At 44.2% G+C, this 21945-nt stretch overlaps 1 protein-coding gene across 1 annotated transcript in view; it reads left to right on the plus strand.

Annotated features, from left to right (window-relative positions):
* Positions 1 to 243: 243 nt before the first annotated feature.
* The window catches only part of LOC124981023 (sterol 26-hydroxylase, mitochondrial), a 32427-nt gene continuing 10725 nt past the window's right edge, over positions 244 to 21945 (plus strand). The window contains exon 1 of the mRNA XM_047547182.1: positions 244 to 824. Within this exon, the coding sequence (XP_047403138.1) occupies positions 561 to 824 (264 nt within the window). The 5' untranslated portion in view covers positions 244 to 560. The remainder of the gene's footprint in view (positions 825 to 21945) is intronic.

A 21945-nucleotide genomic window follows, 5' to 3' on the forward strand; every position in this document is an offset into this window, starting at 1 on the left:
CTTTGTTCCCGGCTCCAGGGGTCAGATGACCTTGGCCGTTGGGCTTTCTCCTAGCTCAGCGCTCGGATTCCAGGATCTTTCCCGGAGACCAATAGGAAAAGCCAGCGGGCAGTGGAGCCTCGGAGCCGGTTCCAGGTCGGTCCGGGAAGTGCGGACCGCTGGGACGATGGCGCTGGGCCGGCCGCGAAGGCGGATCTCACTGGGTGGGGCCTGCGGGTCCTGGAAGTGGAGGACTGTACTCCGGCCTGCGGCTCAGAGCCTGCGGGAAGTTTCCCTCGGGCGTCTGCGGGAGCGTGGGCAGGCAGCGCCGGGGCGCTGTGGGTTCCACCAAGTCCCCTTGTCCCGCTCCTGCCTTCTCCCCGGGCCCGGGGCTTCCACCCCGAGAAGGTGGCTGCCGTGTGTTCGCTAGGCTGTACTTTGCTAGGGTGAGGACCGCGACGAAAGTGAGCAGGGAGTCCGACCCGCCTTTCCTTGGCCCGTCCCCCGGGTCAACCCTGCCTTTGAACCGCCCCTCAGTTCAGCCTCGCTGGCTCGCCCGGGTCGACTCCAGAGTACCATCCATGGCTGCGCTGGGCTGCGCGAGGCTGAGGTGGGCGCTGCTGACCACGCGAGCGCCTGGCCGTGGCCTCTGCCCACACGGGGCCAGAGCCAAGGCCGCGATCCCTGCCACCCTCCCGGCGGACCAGGCAGCCGAGACACCAGGCGCGGGTCCTGGCGATCGGCGGCGGCTGCGGAGCTTGGAGGAACTTCCTAGGCAAGGGCAGTTGGCCTTTTTTTTCCAGCTGTTCGTGCAAGGCTATGTTCTGCGCCTGCATGAGCTCCAGGTAACCAGGTGGGGGTACCAGGGAACCTGAGGGTGCGAGTGGGCAGTGGGACAGAGAAGCTGGAGGTGAGGGAGAATCGGACAAAAGTAAAGGGGACTTAGTTAAGGAAGTTAACTCTGGACCAACTGAGGAGGCTACGGTCATAAATTGGAAATCTGTAGGGAAAATGTGCAAAAGGCAGTTGAAATTAATAAGCAGATGGTGGCATGAATAAGAAGGGCACCAGCAAACAGGTGACTTGGAGGTTAAACTTGAAGTGGACAGGCAAGGTGGCACACCTGTAATGTCCGCTACTCTGCAGGCTGAGGCAGGAGGATAGCAAGTTCCAAGGCAGCCTCAGTCTGTTAGGGACAGCCTGTCTCAAAATACAAAATAAAAGGTCTGGGGATGCAGCTCAATGGTAGAGCATTTTCCTAGTATGTGTGAACCCTAGGTTTAACTCCTAGCACCCTCAATAAAAGAAGGGAGACAGAAGTTGGGATAGCAGGGAGCTGTCTTGAGAAGAGAATGGCGGATGCAAGTGTATAAACTGACAGGATGTGGAATCATCTGCAGTGATGTTGGCTGCCATGAACCTCTTCCAAAGGAAATAGCTTCAGGAGGATCAGCGCTACACCCTCCACACTTGCCTATGTGGCTGCCGTCTCTCTTGCTGTCTCTGTTGGATTCATGTTTCTAAGACTTGGGGGACAGATCATAAGGTATTGAGAGAGGATTAAGAAATCACTGCCTGCGGATTTGACTCTTTTAAGCCAAGACACCAGAGTCCTGTGAAGTTCCCCTGTTTGATTCAACCTCTAGAAATGTGAAAGGCCCAGTGAATGCCAAAGGCTAGGGACCGAGAATTTCTCAGAGGGAGATTTGCTCAGGATTAGCTCTAGAGCAGCAACTACCAACGAAATTCTAGATGGCCTTGGGAGGAGGAAGAGGAAGCAGGAGAAACCCAGGGATGTGTGGTCTTTTTTTGGGGGGGAAGGCTTAGCAGGGATTGAACTCAGGGGCACTCAGCCACTGAGCCACGTCCTCAGCCCTATTTTGTATTTTATTTAAAGACAAGGTCTCACTGAGTTGCTTAACACCTTGCCTTTGACTTCTCGTTCATCTGGCCTCAGCCTCCCGAGCCACTGGGATTACAGGCATAGGCAACCGTGCCCGGTTATATGTGGTCTTTTAAAGGATAGCCCCCAAAGATCTTGGATCACATGAGCCAGAGTTGCCCCATAGGAAATACATTAGCCCTCCCCATAACAGGAGGCTGGTGTAAGGTAATAAAGAGCAGAGTGTTGTATATCTGTAAAACCCAGTTAATAGCTCTATTAAGGAAGAGGATGTTTCAGTGACATACTTTGTATCAGTTATAATTGTTTTGGTTGCTATTCATACTGACTTAAACTCTAAGCACTTTTATTTGCTCATAGGATGAAAAACTTCAATAGTTGAATGTCCTTCAAGTGTAATTTGCTCTAGAGACTTGTCTTTGTCTTGTGTTGTTGTAACAAAGTATCCAAAACTGGGTACTTTGTAAAGAAGAGTTTATTTAGCTTGCAGTTTGTGAGGATGAAAGTCCAAGGTCTACAACCCCATCTGATTAGCCCCTGGTGAAGGCCTTCTGTCTGTGTCTGTGTATGCCACGGCAGATGGCATCTCCTAGCAGGAGGGTATGCTTGAGGGAGGTCAAATAGTGAGAGAGGATGCAAGAGACGAGTAAGGAACCAGGCTTCCTCTTTCATAAGAACTTGCTTTTGTGGGAATTAATTCCCCCTTGTTAGACCAGCGTTAATCCCTTCACAAGGATAGCCAGGGCCCAAACTCCTTCCACTAAGCCCCACTTCTTAAAGGTCCCACCACTTTTCAGTACTGCTACATTGGGAACCAAGTTTCCAACTCATAAACCTTTGAAGGGACAAAACATACCCACTGCTGGCCCCCGAAGTTCGTATCCTTTGCACAATGCATTCATTCCATGCCAATAGTTCTCAAAGTCTTAACTTGTTTTAAGTATCAACTGAAGTCCCAAGTCTCATCTAAGACACAAGGCAAACTTCTTGCAGAAGTGAACCTGTAAAATAAAAAACAAGTTCTCTATTTCTCCGATGCAATGACAGGACAGGGATAGGATAAATATTTCTGTTCTCTGACCCTCAGCAAGCCTAAAACTCAGCAGGGCAGACATTAAATCTTAAAAGCTCCAAGTCCTGCGTCCCTTGCACACTTGGGTGGGGAATGGTCCTCCAAGGCCTCAGGCAGCCTGCTCCCCTCTTCCCCACCTCCCTGCCCCAGACTTCCTGACTTCCAGAGGCTGAGGCAGTAGGATAGCTTGGTTGCATCTGGCACCTGTGACCTTCTCGGTTGAGTGTTGCACACCACAGATTGCCCTGGCTTTCTGGGGTCCTGGCTGTGTCTTCATCACTTTTGTGACTCTACTGGGCATTTTTTGAAGTACTGGTGTTTAAACCTGGGGTTCTATACCACTGAAATATATTCCCACCCTTTAAAAAAATTTTTTTTAGTTGTATATGGACACAAAACCTTTATTTTATTTAAGGTTGCTGAGAATCGAACCCAGTGCCTCATGCATGCCAGGCAAGCGCTCTACCACGGAGCTACAACCCCAGCCCCGGTCCCACCCTTTTTATTTTTGATTTTGAAACAGGGGCTTGTTAAGTTGCCCAGGCTGGCCTTAAACTTGTGATCCTCCTGTCTCAGCCTCCTGAGTAGCTGGGATTACCCGTGTGCCACCACAGTCAGCTTCTACTAGGCATATAATGGAGATTCTCTGTGGTGGTTCTGCCCCTGTGGCAAACTTCTGCCTGGCCCCTATGGTTTTTTTTTTTTTTTTTTTTTTTGAATTTTATTTTTTAATCTCACTGGAAGCTTGTGGTCTTGTAGCTCTTGCTTCCTGGGTCCTGCAGAATTAGCACCATGTGGACTCTGCCGAGGCCTGTAGCTGGCATCCTCTGGAGCAGCTGCGCACATGGCACCAGGGCCCATTTCAGCAGCAGCTGGAGTGGCCGAGTTCTGCTCTGGGTTAGGAAAAGCAGGGGCCCCCGAGCACCCTGGGTGTCAGTTCCTGGGTATTCTCTGAAGCCATCCTGCCCTCTGGGTCCTCTGGGACTGTGATGGAATGGAAAATGTGAAAGATTTCTGGGATGCCCTTGGGTCCTCTCTCCTGGCGTCCTGAAGCCCAGCTCCCTTTATCTGTCCGACTTCTTTAACAAGTAGTGGCTCAGCTTTTTCTTTTTCCTTTTGATGTACGTAGACTGACTTTTCCAAATTTGTACACTTGCCTTTTCTCCTCTTCCACCTCAGGTCATTGCCATTGGTTCTGAATCTTACTATACAGTTTTAAAAGTACCCAAACACCTGCTTCTGTATTTTGCTTAGAAATTTCTTTTGTCAGATGCCTATTAAGTCATCTCCTAAATTTGGCCTTTCACAAAGCTGTAGGGCATGGAAACCATTCAGCTAAGTTCCTTGCTACTTAATAACAAGGATGGCTTGTTCTCGATTTCCAATAGAATATTTTTCATTTTTATTTGAGATCTGGTCTGCATGTTCTTCACTGTCCTCATTTCTATCATCATTCCAGGCACAACAACTTAGGCAATCTCTAAGAATATCTAACTCCTTCTCAGTCTCTTTGTTTGCACCCTCACCAGAATTGCCCACAGTGCTTTGTTTAGAGCAGTATAAGTCTTTCCTAACCTGTTCCTCCAAATTCTTCCAACCTCTGCTCATTACCAAAACCACTTCTAATTCATAGGTATCATAATAGCAACAACACTACTCAGTGATAATTTTCTGTCTTAGTCCATTTGGTGTTGCTGTAATGAAACACCTGAGGCTGGGTAACTTTAAAAAAAAGAGGTTTATTTGGTTCATAATTCTGAAAAGTTCAAAGAGCATGGTACCCAGTGTCTGGTGAAGATCCCCTTGTCTGTGTCATGTAACATGGCAGAGAAGTAGGAGGGGAGGTAGGTATGTGCAAAGACAGAGGTCGCATGGCTAGAGAGGAAGAAAGAGCAGGAAAAGGTCAGCTCTGCTCTTTTATAACAACCTGTGCTCACTGGAACTAATCTATTTCTATCATGTGAGTGGTCATGACCCAGCCACCTCCCATGAACTTCTACTCTTACAGGTCCCACCACTTTTTAACACTATTAGTTTGGGGACCAGGCTTCTAGCACATGAATCTTTGGGGAGCAAAATACATCCAAACTATAGAAAGAGGAGTGAAGTTATCAAAGCTACAGTTTGTTTTTCTGCAGTTCTTTTGGATCTCCTGCCTTGTAGAAGTTGGTTGACTGGCTTGACCTGGGTTAATTGCCCATTCCTGAACCCATCATAATGACTGGAACAGATAGACACATTTTAATTAGCTTGGCCCCGTGCAGTGTCACTCCTAAAGCTGGGGTTGAGGCCCCGCACCCAAACTGGGTGACTGTCACACAGTGGAAGGTATTAAGGTAGCCAACTACAATGTCCTCTACACCCTATTTTTTAAAAAGCAGGGGCTGAGGGCATAGCTCACTGGTCAAGGACTTGCCTAGCATGTTCCAGGCCTTGGATTTGGTCCCTAACATGGGTGGGGAAAAAAAAATCCACCCCCCAAACCTCACAAAACAAACAGACAAAATGCTCCACATTATCCCACATAAGAATAACAAAATCAGCTTAGGGAAGCATTGAAGCATTTAAGGAATTGCCAAAAAATATTGTTAACAGTGCCAGAGGGACTGGGAACACAGCTCAGTGGTAGAGCACTTGCTGAGCATGTGCAAGGACCTGGGTTCAATCTTTAGCACCAAAAAAAAAAAAAAAAAAAAAAAAAAAGCTAGAAAAACAAAACATGCATATATATTAAATCTCTATTAAACATTTATCTTTCAAAGATGTTGATCTGAGAATTACGAGATGTTATCTGTTCTAGCTCTGATTATGGGATTGTGGACTACCTGGACTGGATTGGGGGCCCCTCCTCTGGACCCTGATTGCCTGAGCACATATTTGTCATTTCCCATATCATGTTTCTTGTCATCACCTGTTTATACGGCTTAGAGACTGGGCTGGTAAAGCTCCCAGAGCTGAACCTACGTCTTTTCCACCACTGTCCCCAGCACCAGGCACAGTCTTAGGTTTCAGGAGTGGCAGTGAGCGGTGGACGCACCTGGCGGTAAACTTCTTTGTGACACTTGACTTCCCAGCTCCCTGCTCCGTGTAGTTGGACCTAAGGTTCAGTGAAGGCGTTGGGCAGATTGGTTGAGCCTGGCCCTTCAGTTCTCAGTGGAAATGAAACTGGGGGCGGGGGTTTGAACCCAGGGGCACTCTACCATTGAGCTATACTCCCAACCCCTTCTGTTCTTTCTTTGAGTGAGGGTCTCACTAAGTTGTCAAGGCCAGCCTCAAACTTGGCAATCTTTTTGCTTTGGCCTCCCTAGTAGCTTGTATTACAGGCATGTGCCATCACACCTGACTCAGAAACTAAATTTTGTCAGCACATTCAGCATGGCAGATTTTTGGGGATTGACTCACATTGACCAAACCCACAAAAACAGCAGTGTGAACCAGAGTGCCCCTGTATTTATTTTGTGAGGAGATCAATCCTCTCAGGGTCATACTCTGTCATACAGAAATGCCCTGTTCTGGTTTTGTTGCATAATGACCTATCCCCAAATATAGTGGGTTAAAACAACAAACTTTTTGCCAGAGTCATGATCTTGTGGGTCAGGAATTTGAGCAGGGCACCATGAAGATGACTTATCTGTATTTTATGACAGAGTGTGGTTTCAGCTCAAATGGCTGAAGAATTGCTCAAGTAGAGCCTTATATCTGGGCCTCAGGTCTGGCTTTTGACTGGCATGTCACATCTGCTGGGGCTAAAATGACCAAGAAGGCTTCCATGGCATGAATGGTGGCTAGGCTGGTTTGACCTAGAGTAGCTGGGTCTCTGTCTCTCTGCAGGGCTGGCTTGGGCTTCCTCACAGCATAGAGGTATTAGGATAGTGCTCTTACATGGTGCTGACAGTCCTGAGTGAATGTTCAAGAGACAGAAAGTAGAGGTTATCAATTTCTTAAAGCCTGGGCCTGGCAATGGGCACAACAGCATATTCAGTGTATTCCATTCATCAGAGAAGTTACAGCACCCATAGACTCTGGAGAAGATGTAGACCTTACTTCTGAAGGGGAGGGATGTCCAAGAATCTGTAGCCGTGTGTAATCCACATGGTACGGATCCAGGTACCTAGGGAGAAAAGTGAATAACTGTATTAGTGGATTGCTTGTGTGCAAGGACCCAGAAGTAAGGAGTGGAATCATAGGAAAGGAAATTTCTTCTGGGCCTTGGAGAAACCTGGTCGAATGAGCTTCTGGGAAGTCCCTCCACTAGGTGAGATGAGGCTGTCCCTTGGATGGTGAGAGGTGAATGCTGCCACAGCCTTGCCGTTTGGCTCCCCTCTTCTGCATTTTGCAAAGACCACCTCCATTTTGTTAACACATTCTTTTTTTATTGATTGGATAGATCTTCTTCCCCAACACTAATGTCACCTTTACGCCTACCAGAGCTTATGGGAGTGTTTTTCAGTGCCATTTGGCAGACAATAACAGGTTGTCTATGAGGCTATGGGAGAATAGGGTCCGCTGCCTTTAAGCCTCAGAGATGGGAAATTGGAGCCTAAGTATCAAGGTAAAAAAAAAAAAAAAAAAAAAGTGGGAATCATACCAGCTTAACAATTGCACTGCTAGGGTTTTATCTTACACAACCACTGTGGTCAACGAGGTACTGAAGAATATTCAAGGCAGCATTAGGTGATTATGTGTGGTTGGGAAAGGTTAGAGTGACTTAAATGTTCCACAATAGAAGACTAATTAAATTATGGTCCATCCATAGGATGGGGTTTTAAGCAACCTCTAAAAAGAACAGGGCAATTCTTTATATTAGTATGAATTGTTTGCTAAGACTCAGGAAAAATATAAGGTAAAAAAAATGTAGCATGCCATCTTTTATGGATAAAGAAAAAGAATGAGGCAGATGTGCATAAAGCATTTGTGTATGCATAAAATATCTCTGGAGGACTGGGGGTGTAGCTCAGTGGTGGAACACTTGCCTAGCACGCACAGACCCTGGGTTCAATCCCTGTCACCATAACCACTGTCATTGCAGTCATGACGAGGATCTCTAAAAGAACACACAAGAAATGGGTAACAAGGGTTTCTTCTGTGTAGGGGTTTTGGACTCTGGAAGGGAGAGTCAGGAGGAAGACTTCCTTGCCATCATATGCCCTTTTGTATTCTTTGGATTTTAACAGTGTGCACATGTTTATTACCTTTTGTGATTAAAAACAAACAAACAAAAACAATAGCAGCCAGGCACCATAGTACACATGTGTAATCCCAGGGACTTGAGAGGCCAAGGCAGGAGGATGACAAGTTCAAGGATAGCCTGGATAACTTGATGAGACCCTGTTTCGACATAAAATTTAAAAATAGCTGGGGATGTAGCTCAGTGGTAGAGCACCCCTGGGTTCAGCTCCCACTAGCACAAAACAAAACAAAACAGCTAAGAAAATGAGAGCAGGAAATGAAATGATGGCTGACCATATGTATTTCTGTCCCATGTAATGTTGTGGAATCTTTTGGCACCCACTCCCATCCTGTACCCCTACTGGGCTCTGAGTCCTTACTTTTGACATCCTCTTTTTACTTTTCGTCAGTTGCTGGTCATCCACTCTTCTTCATGGCGTTCTCACTGATCAGCCTGGCAGGGTTAGCCCCCTGAAGGTTGCCTCTGGTTGCTGTGGGAGTTGGGCGTAGGGGTGGACAGTGCTTGTGGATTCTTGGGGGTCTCCTTGAGGGCATTCTAGGCAAAGCCTTTTCTTGAATCACACTGGGATGCTCCCCCTCCCTTCATTCCATTATATCCCATTGTTTTTCTAGGTCGCAAAGTCAGGGGGAAATTCTTACTGTCCACCTCTCTGGTATGTATCTTTATGACTTATGGTAGTTCTGTATTCTTTCATAAAAAACAGATACTTTGTGAGTATTGAAGTAATGGCATACACAAAAATGTCTTTTCATAATCTTTGTTTGTAAAATAAAAAAAGAAAAAATCATGGCTGGCCTGTGGTAAAGCACTTGTCTAACATGCATGAAGCCCTGGGTTCAATTCTCAGACCAAGAAAAAAAAAAAAGATCAGAAGTGTTAAATGTCCATCAACAATATGGATAACGCAAAGCAAAATTGAGTACAGAATAATATATACAATAGAATACCGCTTCTGTGATTTATTTTTGTTTGTTTGTTTGCTGCAGTACTAGGGGGATTGAACCCAGGGGTGCTCTATTACTGAGCTATGCCTCCAGCCTTTTTTACTTTTTATTTTGAGACAAGGTCTCACTGGTTGCTCAGTCTTGACCTTGAACTTGTGATCCTTCTGCCTCACTTCTATAAAGTGCAAACTACGCAGGAATTTTATACGTTATCATTAGATACATAGATATGTGTATCTACATGTTAATTTGTATGTGTTCTTGTGTGTGTGTGTATAGTAAAATTTTGTAAACATTAACAGGAAGAATTCACTTCAGATTCATGGTAGTGGTTACTCTGGAAAGGGAGGACAAAGGAACTGAGGAAGACTAAGAAGGGGACTTTGTATCTGAAAATTTTCATTTAAAAAATATTTGAAGCGTACAGGCTGGTGATGTAGCTCAGTGGTACTACCAACATTTTTTTTTCCATGGGATATTATTAGAATATATATGTATAAAGTCTTTTAAAAAGTCTAATTTCTATTATGTTATACTTTAGTTCAGTAATTCATGTTTATAATTTGAAAATAAATACATGAATATTGAAAAAAATATTTGAAGCAAATATGAGAAACATGAATATTTAATTCGAGAGGGTTGAGTACATGGGTGTTATACTGTTATTTGTTTGAATTCTCAACCCTAAAACATTCATAATAAAGAATGCAAGTAATCCTGCTCGTCCTGAGTCCAAATCACACCACCGACTTGCTCTGATCAGGAGGAGCTTGTTCACGGCAAGGTGCAGAGTGAGGAGAAGCTGGGAATGCTGTTAATTATTTAGCACCTCCTGTCACTTGGAGATGTGGATTCCACTTGTGTGAGGGGTTGGGGTTACCTCCTGATGACACTTTGGCAGCACTCAGATGGGGCTTTCCCCACTGTACTCTCCTGAGTGACCCAGAATGGGCCTTCTTTCTGTCATCTGTCAGCTGCATAGACACTAGTGACCTGTGCCTGAAGTTAGGTCACTCTTGCTTATCCAACTGATGGCTGCTAGATTTCAGGGCCTGATTCGTTGACCCTAGCAAAACAGTGCTGGGTATTTGTGAGTTTGCTTTGGTCGTCAGGGCTATTTCTTCTGCTTTTAGTGTGGTTTTGCTGAGCTGAGAGCTTCCTTAAGGAGCCACTATCAGAAAACCAAACAAACCCCCAACTAGGACACCATCCAAAAGCAGTCATTGGTTTTTTGATGGGAAGTAGTTTTCAGGTAACTTTAATTTCCTTTTTTTTTTTTTTTTTTTTTTGGTAACAGCTTGAGATAATTGCATACTATGCAATTTACCCATTTAGTAATTAAATGGTTTTTAGTATATTTACACATTTATGCAACCATCACCCTAGAGAAAAACCTGGTACCCCCTTAGCAGTCACCCCTCATTTACTCATCTCTCCCAGTCCCAGGTGACCACTAATCTACTTCCTGTCTCTGTGGATTTGTGTGTCATGAACATTGCATGGGAATGCAATCGTGCAGCATGTGACTTTTTATGACAGGCTTGTTTCATTCATGTTTGCAAGAAGCTTCATCCATATTGTAGCATGCATCAATACCTCATTTGTTTTTATGACTGAATAATGTTCCATTGTAGGAATACATCATAATCTGTGTATCCATTGTCCATTGATGGATATTTGGATTGTTTCCACTTCTTGACTCTTATCACTTCATGAGTTTTCAAAGTACACAAAATTCAGAGCTCAGTTATCTAAATCTGGGAGTTCCCAACACTTTGAAAAGCTGAATGCTTTTTCTCTACAGCATAAATAAATAAATAATAAATTTTAAAAAGAAAGTTTGTGCATAGCATATTATGTAGGACTTCAGTTCTATCCTCCTGACTCCCACCTTTACACCTCCTCAATTACAACCCTTTGCCTTGGAGGCAGATTAGTGCTTTCTGGACACCATCCCTATCATTTAATTAACAGCTTCCAGGGCCTCTTTGGAATTATCTACACTTTACAGGTGGACTAGCCACCGTGCACCTTTGGGGTCCACTGGTGGTATATTTCCTTTGTTTACCTGATAAGAAAATACGTAAGCTCACACATACAAGATAAGTCAAGGACAAGGCCTGAGAGATTCAACCAGGAATGATACAAAGAGCCACTTCTGAATTTGGACAGTTTATTACTTACATAGACAGTGAAAAAAGAATAAGCCAAAGGGGCCAGCTCCCCAAGGTCCTTGTCTCATGCACCTAAAAGGACAACACTGAAATACAAAGAGACAGATGACTGCAGCGTGGGTTGCAGGGTGTCCTCGGGGCCTCCAAGCCCCTTCCAAGTTGCAGCCAAGGGACTTTGTATTCTGCAGCTCTTTTCTGAGGTGGGTAGGGTTGAAAGCTTCATGTCTTGTGGGAGCTCAGGAGGCAGGCAAAGAGATGCGCGTTCATGACAGTCTCCCAGGTGAGATGAGGGCTGAGTAGAAGAGGAGGCCTCAGCAGCTCTTTACAGGCCTCCCATTCTGTCTTGTTCTAGGAGGATCACATTGTTCCCCACCTCCTCACCACTGGGGCTAGAACCCAGGGCCTCGTGCATGCTAGGCAAATGCTTTACCACTGGGCTATATCCCCAGACTTTTTAAATTTTTATTTTGTGACAGGGTCTTGCTAAGTTGTCCAGTCTGGACTTTGAACTTGCCATCCTATCTCTGCCTCCTGAGTAGCTGGGACCACAAGCACGTGCCCCCATGCCCAGCTTGTTCTGTTTGTTTTAGGCAGCATAAGATGAGAGTATGCACAGCCATGACTCCATGCAGGTTGGTCAGGCCTATTTGGAGGACAGACAGCAGCCCAGCACCCATTTGGAGTGCAACTAAAGCTGTAACCACCTGCACCTACCCTCATCAGTCAGCGGCAGGAACTGGCTGATAACCTTGGAACCACTTGTGACAAGTGTACCAAAGAGGCCAACAATAACAGTAGGAGACCAAAGAGACCAAATCAGAAAGTTAATATTGTTCTGCCCTTTTTCGGGGGGAGGCACTGGAAATTGAACCCAGGGGCACTTTACTACTGAGTTACATCTCCAGCCCTTTTTATTTTTTATTTTGAGACAGGGTGTCCCTAAGTTGCTGAGGCTGGCCTTGAACCAGCAATCCTCTGGTCTCAGCTTTCCAAGCTGCTGGGACTACAGGGGTGCAGTCTCTACAACCACCACTTCACCCTTTTCCCTAATCTCATGTCTTATCCACACATGTACCTTGGTATGTCCCAAGGCAAATCAGTAGATTTTATTATTATTATTATTGTTTAGGTGGCACTGGAAATTGAACTCAGGATGCTCTATCACTGAGTTACACCTCCCATTCTTTTTATTTATTTTTAATTTTGATGCAGGATCCTGCTAAGTTGCCCAGGCTGGCCTGGAATTTGTGATTCTCCTGCCTCAGCCTCCAGAGTAGCTGGGATCACAGGTGTTCTCCACTGCACCCGTCTCAGTAGTTTCTTCTTGTTTGCCTTTTACCATTTTATACAGGCTCCCACCCTCTGATGTGTGGACCGCATGAGGATCATCTTAGAAATTATCACCTTATACACATGATCATTATCATCACTATCCAAGATTGCCCAAGACCAGCAAGCATAGCTGGTGGCAAAAGAAGCACCAAGTTCAAGTCATTCACTTCCTGTTTTTGTTACTTGCAAATTCTAGTAGCTTAGTTTCCTAAGGAGTAGGAGTGGCAAGAAAAATAGCAGAATGAGAGGAGTTAACTATCTGGTTTGTGTCTCTTACAGCCAATCAGGGCCTCTTCTCACCTCCCCAATCTCATAATTAAAAATCATGCTCAATGTGAGATACTCTTGTGATGAATTGCCACATTCGCATTCCAAGCTGACTTTCTTATGCATATGATCAAGTGGGGGCTGAGCCCTGGTGGCCTTGTTAATCTTTTTCAGTTTCTCCTTTAACACATTAAGTCCCAAGTTTTCATTTCTGCAGATATCACAATGAAATTGACAGGGATGCATTAAAATAGGTTGGAAATCATGATCTAGAGCTTATTACATAATTTATTATCATTAATTATAGTAATTATATGACTAATATTATGTTATGTGAATATTATAATCACTCACCTATTTTCTTAAAAGAATAGATCTCTAAAAATGTAAATATTTATTTCAAAGTTATATGGTATATTTGCTGCTCAATTTAAGCTTTTTAGGTGTTCCATGAATGAGATGATGACCCTAATAAGTTAAGAGTCCATTCATAACTCTTAGTTCAGAGAGACAGTACATGGGTTAGGGTCCCTGGACTGTCCCCTGAAGACGTGAGGAGTAAAGGGCAAGTGTGACAGGCTCACAGGTCACTGTTGCACACAAGTCTCAGGATTTCTGCACAAGTCTTGTCCATTCTTTGAGCTCTGCACGGGGGTTTGCACTTGATATGATGATCTACTCATGCGCTTTGGGTCCCTCTGCACTCCACTCTGAAAAGATGGTGGACGTACTCACTACTGCCACTCCAAGAAAGTCGTACATAGGTCTAGTTCAGGCATGTTGCACACATGGGGGTTTTGGGAAAGCTTGTGGGGAGGAGTCGGCAGCTCCTTAACCTAGTCATTGGCGAGAACATTTTTTTTTAAAAAAGCAATTTGCCTTAGGTGGAAACCTTGGGGGAATCAGGAACCTCCCTTCTCTGTCCCTCTGCTGCCTGAGGATAATACAGGACATGAACGATGCAGCCAGTGTCTTGTAACTGCCACTTCTGGGTACTTTTTGCTATCAAGGTGGCACCGTCGTCTGATTAGATGCTTTGGGGGAATCCACATATGTAGTGTAGTCCATTTAAGGGTCTGTGAATAATTTACTGTGTGGATGAAAATAATGGTGCCATATTTATAGTAGTTAATACCTAGCAGTACTCTTGAGAAAATGGCAAGGGATCTATTAGTTTATTTTGCAGGACAGGTCAACACCAGTCCCCCTCACTGTGTCCCAGGGTTTCCCTTATCACCATCTTGTGTGGCTTGCAATTTGGGCCTATCTGTCAGGCTTCCTTGGCCTCATGTGCTATGATTCCTAGATTTTGTCTTGGGCTCCAATCTTGAATTGTACATGAATTACCATACCCTGTGCAATGGTGTATTCATGTGGCTATGGTCTAATAAGCTTGTTGATTCCACTGATGTTCATCCTAGGAGACTTTTTCCATGGGCTTCTGTTTAGATCACAAAGGCAGGGAGACGTGTGTGGATCTGGTGTGATCTGCTGCCAAAATGGCTATCTCCAGAGAGGCTGAGACATGCTAATCCAGTCAATCTGACTGCTGGGCACCAGCCCACACTGCCATGAGTCAGTGAAAATGTGATAAGGCACTTTTCAGTGTTTTTTTCCTAAAGCTAGTGCCATAGCCAGGTCCACTGAACAGAATCCTCTTTTCCATGCCAATTTTTTTGGGGGTACTTGGATTGAACCCAGGGGTTCTCTACTAAGTTGCATCCCTAGCCCTTTATATATTTTTTATTTTGAGATAGGGTTGTCAAGGTATAATCCTCCTGCCTCAGCTTCCCAGGTAGCTGGGATTACAGGCATGTGCCACTGTGCTTGGCTTCATGCCAGTCTTGAACAGTTTTTACTGGTACTACACAGTAGCAGTAGCCTAGTATACCCCACATGCCTTCAACTTGGCTGATCCCTCCCTGAATCATGCCTAGGAACCATCAGTTATCTCAGTTTACAGAAGCTCCCAAGAGACCCAAGGTGCTGACATAGACGCTGCATCTGGGTCAGCACCTGGAAAGTGACTAACCAATGCTTGGGTTTTTTCCTGCAATTTTTATTTGTGCATTATAGTGCACATAATGATGGGATTTATTGTTACATATTTGTGTATGTGCACAATATAACAATATAATTTGCTGATATAACTTCCAGGCACATCCCCCTTCTCTCCCCTCCCCGGCCTCTTGATCCCTTTCCTCTTACTCATCTCCCTTTGATTTTTAGGAGATCCACCCCAACCTGGTTTACGTCTTTCCTGGACATACCACTTCCACTTAAGAAGGAGGCTTGATAAGGAAATATATATATATTACAGTAGTCCTTGCACTCCAAATGGGTGCTGGATTGCTATCTGTCCTCCAAATAGGACTGACCAACCTGCTTGGAGTCATGAGTTGCATACTGTCATCTAATGCTGCCTAAACAAACAGAACAAGCTGGGTGTGGGGGCACGTGCTTGTGGTCCCCGCTACTCAGGAGGCTGAGATAGGATGGCAAGTTCAAAGTCCAGACTGGGCAACTTAGCAAGACCTGTCTCAAAATAAAATAAAGAAGTCTGGGGATATAGCTCAGTGGTAAAGCATTTGCCTAGCATGCACGAGGCCCTGGGTTCGAGAGTGCTCTACCACTGAGCGACAACCCCAGCCCAGCTAGCCACTCTTCTCTCTCTGTTAATTTGCTCAGGTTGCCACAACGGTACCACAAACTAAGTGACTTACACAACAGAAATGTGTAGTCTGGACACTGGAGGACAAAAATCAAGGCATTGGGGCTGGGGCTAGGGCTCAGTGGTAGAGTACATGCCTAGCATGTGTGAGGCACTGGGTTTAATTGTTAGCACCACATATGAATAAATAAAGGTCCATTGACAACTTAAAATTTTTTTTTTTTTAAATCAAGGCATTGGCAGGGTTTGGTTCCTCCTGAGAGCTATGAGCAGAAGATCTGTTTCAAGCCTTTCTCCTTGGTCTGCAGATGTCTGTCTTCCTGTTCCCAGGCATTCTGCCTGCACGCACGTGGGTCTGCCTCTGAATTTCCCCTTTTCATGAGCACACCAGTCTTATTGGGTTAAGGCCCACCCCAGTGATCACATTTTAACTTGTTACTTCTCTAAAGGCCCTATCTCCAAAGAAGATCACACTTGGAGGTACTGGGGGGTAGGAAAGCAACATAGGAATTCGAGGGAGGGACATGATTCAGCCCTTAACACTCTTCTTATCCTGAAGGGCACTCATCTTGACCTGTGTTTTCCAGAGCCTATCTCTGGGCTCTAAAAGTAGATTTAACTGTCCCCAGTGCGCCCTTTGAACAAACTTTTCAGTCTAGCTGAGCATTTGGGTTCTTGTGTTTTCCATTACAAATCCAGGTCAGAATACAGTGGCCTTAAAGGAAGTTATTGTTTCCGTCTTGACATCCATGAGCCCTCCCCAGGTACTGGAAACTCCTCAGGTGGACTGCTTCCTTAGGGAGTGAAGAGGTGGCAGCAAGTGCTGCCTGGTCTTCTTCATGCTGGTGTCATCAGTTAAGGTGTTCCTGAGGTATAAAGGCAACCTCAGCACACCTCTGAGGAACCGATTACCCTTGATGGCCAAGGAGGATTCTACCTATGACCACAGCCACGGGTCCCAGCAAAGCAGTGTCACTTTCCCAGTGACATAGAAGGGTGCAGAACCACAGAACGCTTCTCCTGACTTTATAAGACCCTCTTTCTTGACCTCGAGACAGCAACACAACTCACTGGTCCTCTAAGGGACAGTGGTCAAGGACTGGTCACTAAAAGTATCAGCAACCAGATTTGTGACTACCTTCCAGGATTCTGTACTCTACTTTGCTAATTGGTATCTTGGGTTATGCTGTCCTTTTTCCAAAAGGACACTTCCCTCAGCCTTGGGGAAGAGAGGGTCAAACACTCCACAGACTTAATCTGTAGTTAATCTGCTGGGAGCAGGTGGGCAGCTCCCCTGCTACTGTGGCCCTTTTGGCAGGCACAGTTTCTGTCTGAGGATCATACTAGTAGGTTCTTTCTTTCTTTTGTTTTAGTTGATAAAAGACAGCAATTTTCTTGGGCTGCCAGAGATTCAGTGTTGTGACTCCAGTGTTGTTTAGAGAACATTGACTTGGCAAGCAGGCCCTGAATCTTGGCAAGAAAGCTGTTTGCTAACCAATAAGATATTAGTATGCAGTGCAAACTTGGCATACCAGCACTTTATGAACCCTCACAATTAAGAATTTCCAGATTGCTCACACCTTTTGCAGCAGAGCATAGGTGGGATTGGCTCATAGGTCTGTCTCTCTTCCTTTTTGTGTTCCCTTCACTGTTTTTTGTTTTGTTTTTGTTTTTTCAGAAAGAGAACAAAGGGCTTTTACACAGGCTCTCCAGAAGGTCTGCAGTGACTGGAAGGAAGCTCAGGGAATCCTGGGGAACCAGGCAGGAAAGAGGCAGCTCAGAGGGAGCAGGTCTACCAGCAAGCACAGATTGGCACAGATTTGAAGTGGCAGTTTGTTCAACAAGAGCACTTTTAGCAGCCTAAGGTGCCATCGTGCAGCTGAGTCAATGCTCCTTTTGACTGTGTGACCTCCAAGGGATGTTGACAGAATGGGTAGGACGTTGGAAATCCCTACTTCTCTGCCTTCCTGGACCCTGGGAGTCATGTCTCCTAATCTGGCCTATGCAGTCCTATAGTGGGAGGACCCTGGCTCATCTCACTCTCTACCTGTCCTATCCACGGCATGTGCCGCTAGATCCTGGGACTCTATCTCCTAACTTGGCTCATGTCTTCAAAAAGGGCATTGGGTCCCATGTGGGGCACCAGATGTGTCAATTTCACACATAGCAGATGCACCAAAGCCAAGGCCTGGTAAAGATTCCATGAACACTTTGAGATTCAGACAGTTCATTATTTATACAGATAACAAAAAGGAAACCAAAGATTCCAGCTCCCCACAATCCTTGTCTCATACACCCAGGACAATACCATAACAGAGGGGCATATGATTGTAGTGGAACTCCATTGCCAAAGTGCCCTTTCTAGACCATAGGCACATGGCTTTATATTCTGTAGTTCTTTTCTGAGGTGGGCAGGGCAGAAAGCCTGTATCTCCATTAGAACCAAGGAAAGAGGTGTGACTTCATGGCAGCCTCCCAAGGGACATAGGGAAGGTAGTGGGGAGCAAGAGGAGGCCTCCTCACAGCCTCGTGCAGGCCATTCTCTCCTGTTCCAGAAGGATCACAGGGGCTTCAATCCTCAAGGCTTAGGGAGGGCTGGGTCCAAGCCTTTGTGTATAAAGACAGGTGCACAGTCCCAAGTGTACCCTGGAGAAATCACGCAGGCTGGTAATGCCGGGCTGGAACTAGAACAAAATCTCATGTCAGGCATTTTCTGACCCTTCAACTGATACTGCCAGCTGTGAATGACTGAACCGAGATAAAAACACATGGTGATTACACAGACACTTGTTTTTTCCTGTAAAGATGACCCTTGGTTGAGGATGATGTTAGAGCACTTGCCTAGCAAATGTGGGGCCCTGGGTTCTATCTTCAGCACTGCAAGGGGAAAAATTATCCTCGTTTTTAAGAAAATTATGTAAATATGTGTTACATGCTAATTTGTAATTTTATACCACATTTAAGAAAAATACCATTTAGACTTGTTTGAAATAACTTGCAGAAGTAACGCATGCCTATTTTAGAGAGATCAGAAAATAAAAAGAAACTGAAAAAAGGAAAACTCAGATCTTCCATAATCCCAGCCCCCAGCACAAAGCGTAGAGCCTGGGCTCACAGGTGCCTAATAAGCATTTGTGAAATGAATACATAAACACATCCGTGGTGTCACTCACAGCTGTCGTTGCCCACTTCCCATGTGTCATTGACATCTATGTCTGAAGTTTGATAAATACCATGTCACTTAATATTAATAATTCTCAATTATTTCCTTGGAATAAAACTCCTAAATGGAATTATGGTAAAAGATTTTGTTTGTGTGTTTGATATGTATCACTACCAAACTGTCCTCCTCAGAAGAAATTGTTTTTTTTTTTTTGAGATGGGTCTCACCATGTCCGTCACCCAGGCCAGCTTTGAACCCATGGTCCTCCTGCTTCAGCTTTCCAAGTAGCTGGGATTATAGGCATGCACCACTGCTCCTAGCTGTCCTTCCTTCAGAAAAGTTACAAAGGGAGTAGTTTTGTGTGTGAGAGAGCATGCTCATTAAAAATAAACCTGCAGAACTGGGTGCAGTGGTGCAGGCCTGTAATCCCAGTGACCCAGGAGGCTGAGGCAGGATGATCACCAAGTTCAAAGCCAGCCTCAGTAACTTAGCGAGACCCTAAGCAACTCAATGAGACCCTAAGTAGCTCAGTGAGACTGTGCTGCTAATAAAATATAAAAATGGGCTGGGAATGTGGCTCAGTGGTTGAGTGACTCTGGGCTCAATCCCTGGTATCAAAATAAATAAATAAATAAACCTGCAAATATCATACTTGAAAATGCTATGTCTTTGTGATACATGATCTACATGTCTTTGTGTGAAATTCACGTCACATACAAATATTTATTGGTACTACGGATTGAACCCAAGGGTACTTTATCACTGAGTTCACATGTCTTTTGTAAGTTCACTATTCTTACTTTTATGTCTACTTTCATAACATGTTTTTCTAATTTTCACATGGATTTCAGCACCCTCTTTATATAGGAAAGTTATTAACCCTTTCTCATATAAAGTGCAAATATACAGTCCTGAGTCACTAATCACATGGATACATTCTGAGAATGCATTTTAGGCAGTTTTGTGGTTGTGTGAGTATCATAAGTGTGTTTACACAAACCACGATGGATACTATGTTGATAGGCAATATAATTTTGTGGAACCATTGTCATCTATGCAGTCTGACATTGATCAAAACAATATGTGACTCATGATTGTCTTCCTGGGCTGATGTTTTTATAATTTTCTTTAATCAGATCAATCTTTGTACTGTGTTCTTTGAATTTGGGTGTGGTATTACAAAGTTCTTGCTCCTTGAAAGACTGTACAAATAGAATGTTCCTTTGCATTTTCTTCTGTTATTTCTTTTGAACTCTAACCCATCTGGGATTAATTATGAAGTATTGACCTGAGGTCTGCAGGACATAGGCACCTGACCAAGGGGATAAAGAGCAGAAATGGAACCTGCCTTGGGCTGTGACCTGGGTTATAAAGACATCCTCTTAGATCAGGTGCCTCCTCCTTCCCCTTCTCCCTTTTTTTCTCCTTTTCTGGTGCTGGGGATTGAAACTAGATGTGAAGGCCCTGAATTCCATCCTAAGCACTGCAAAAATATAAAAAATTAAAAATGTCACAAGCTTAAGCCATACACAGTGGCACATGCCTATTATCCCAGCTACTTAGGAGGCAGAGGCAGGAGAAGTTCAAGGCCAGCCTGGGCACTTCAGCAAGACTCCGTGTTAAATATAAAAACAAATTAAAAGGCAAATGAAACCAAGAAAAATTCTTCTAGGCTTAAAAAAATGTTGGGGCTAAAATTCATATTACATACAACTATTTATTTATTTATTGGTACTGGAGATTGAACCCAGGGGTGCTTTACCAATGAGCTACATTCCCAGTCCTTTTTATTTTTTATTTTGAGACAAGGTTTTGCTAAGTTGCTTAGGAACTCCCTAAATTGCTGAGGCTGGCCTCAAACTTGTAATCCTCCTGCCTCAGTCTCCAGGGTTTCTGGAATTACAGGCATGTGCCAAATTCAGCAACAGTTGACCATTTTAAGGTGCACAGTTAGATAGCATTTAATGTTTTCTCAATGTTGTGCAACCACAACTTTTTTAATACTTAGTACTCGTGCCATAGTAAACTATGGGTGTATTCAAAGAGGTTGAGGCAGGGGGATTTGTGGGGAGATGCCAGGGATTGAAGCCAGGCTGTTTACCACTGAGCCACATCCTCAGTTCTTTTTATTTTGAGACAGGATCTTGCTCAATTACCCAGGCTGGTTTTGAACCTGCTGTCCTGCCTCAGACTACTGAATTGCTAGTGCATGTGCCACTGCACCTGGCCTTTTTGGCTATTTGTATATCTTCAACAGAGAAATGTCTGTTCAAGTCCCTTTGCCTATTTTAACATTGGGTTGTTTGCCTTGTTGTTCAGTTATAATGGTTCTTTATATATTCTGGATATTAAACCCTTACCAGAAATATAATTTGCAAATATTTTCTCCCATCCTATAGGTCATATTTTCACATTCTTAAAAATGTCCTTTGATGTACCAGAGTTTTGAATTTTTTTTTTTTTTTGTACTGGGGATTGAACCCAGAAATACTTAACTACTGAACCACATCCCCAGTCCTTTTTAAATATTTTATTTAGAGACAGGGTCTCCCTGAATTGCTTAGGACTTCACTTGGTTTTGAACTTGTGATCCTCTTGTCTCAGCCTCCTGAGTTGCTGGGATTATAGGAATGTGCCACCACACCCAGCCAGAGTTTTAATTTTTATAACGTTCTATTTATCTGTCTTTTCTCTTTTTATTGCTCAGGCCCTTAGCATCAAGTCTAAGAATCCATTGCCAAATTCAAAGTCATAAAGATTTATTTCTGTGTTTTATGCAAAGAATTTTATAGTTTCAGTTCTTATATTTAGGTTGTTGATCCATTTAGAGTTAATTTTTGTATATGGAGTGAGAAAGAATTCGGACTTCATTCTTTTGTGTTTGGTTAAACTGTTGCCTCAGTGCCACTTGTTAAAGAGACTTTTCTTTCCTCATTGAACAGTCTTGGCATTCTTGTTGCATATTAAATGACTAGAGATGTTTGGGTTTATTTCTGGACTATCAATTGTATTCCACTGGTCTCTATGTCTATCCTTCTGCCAGTACCATACTGGGTTTTTTTTTTTGCGGTGCTGGAGATTGAACCCAGGGCCTTGTGCTTGTGAGGCAAGCACTCTACCAACTGAGCTATCTCCCCAGTCCCCATACTGTTTTGATTACTGTAGTTTTGTAGTAAAATTTGAAATCAGAACGTGTGGGCATTCCAACTTTGCTTTTTTTTTCAATATTGTTTTGGCCATTCAGGGCTC

This window comes from Sciurus carolinensis, chromosome 3, assembly GCF_902686445.1.
Source record: "Sciurus carolinensis chromosome 3, mSciCar1.2, whole genome shotgun sequence".
NCBI lineage: Eukaryota > Metazoa > Chordata > Mammalia > Rodentia > Sciuridae > Sciurus > Sciurus carolinensis.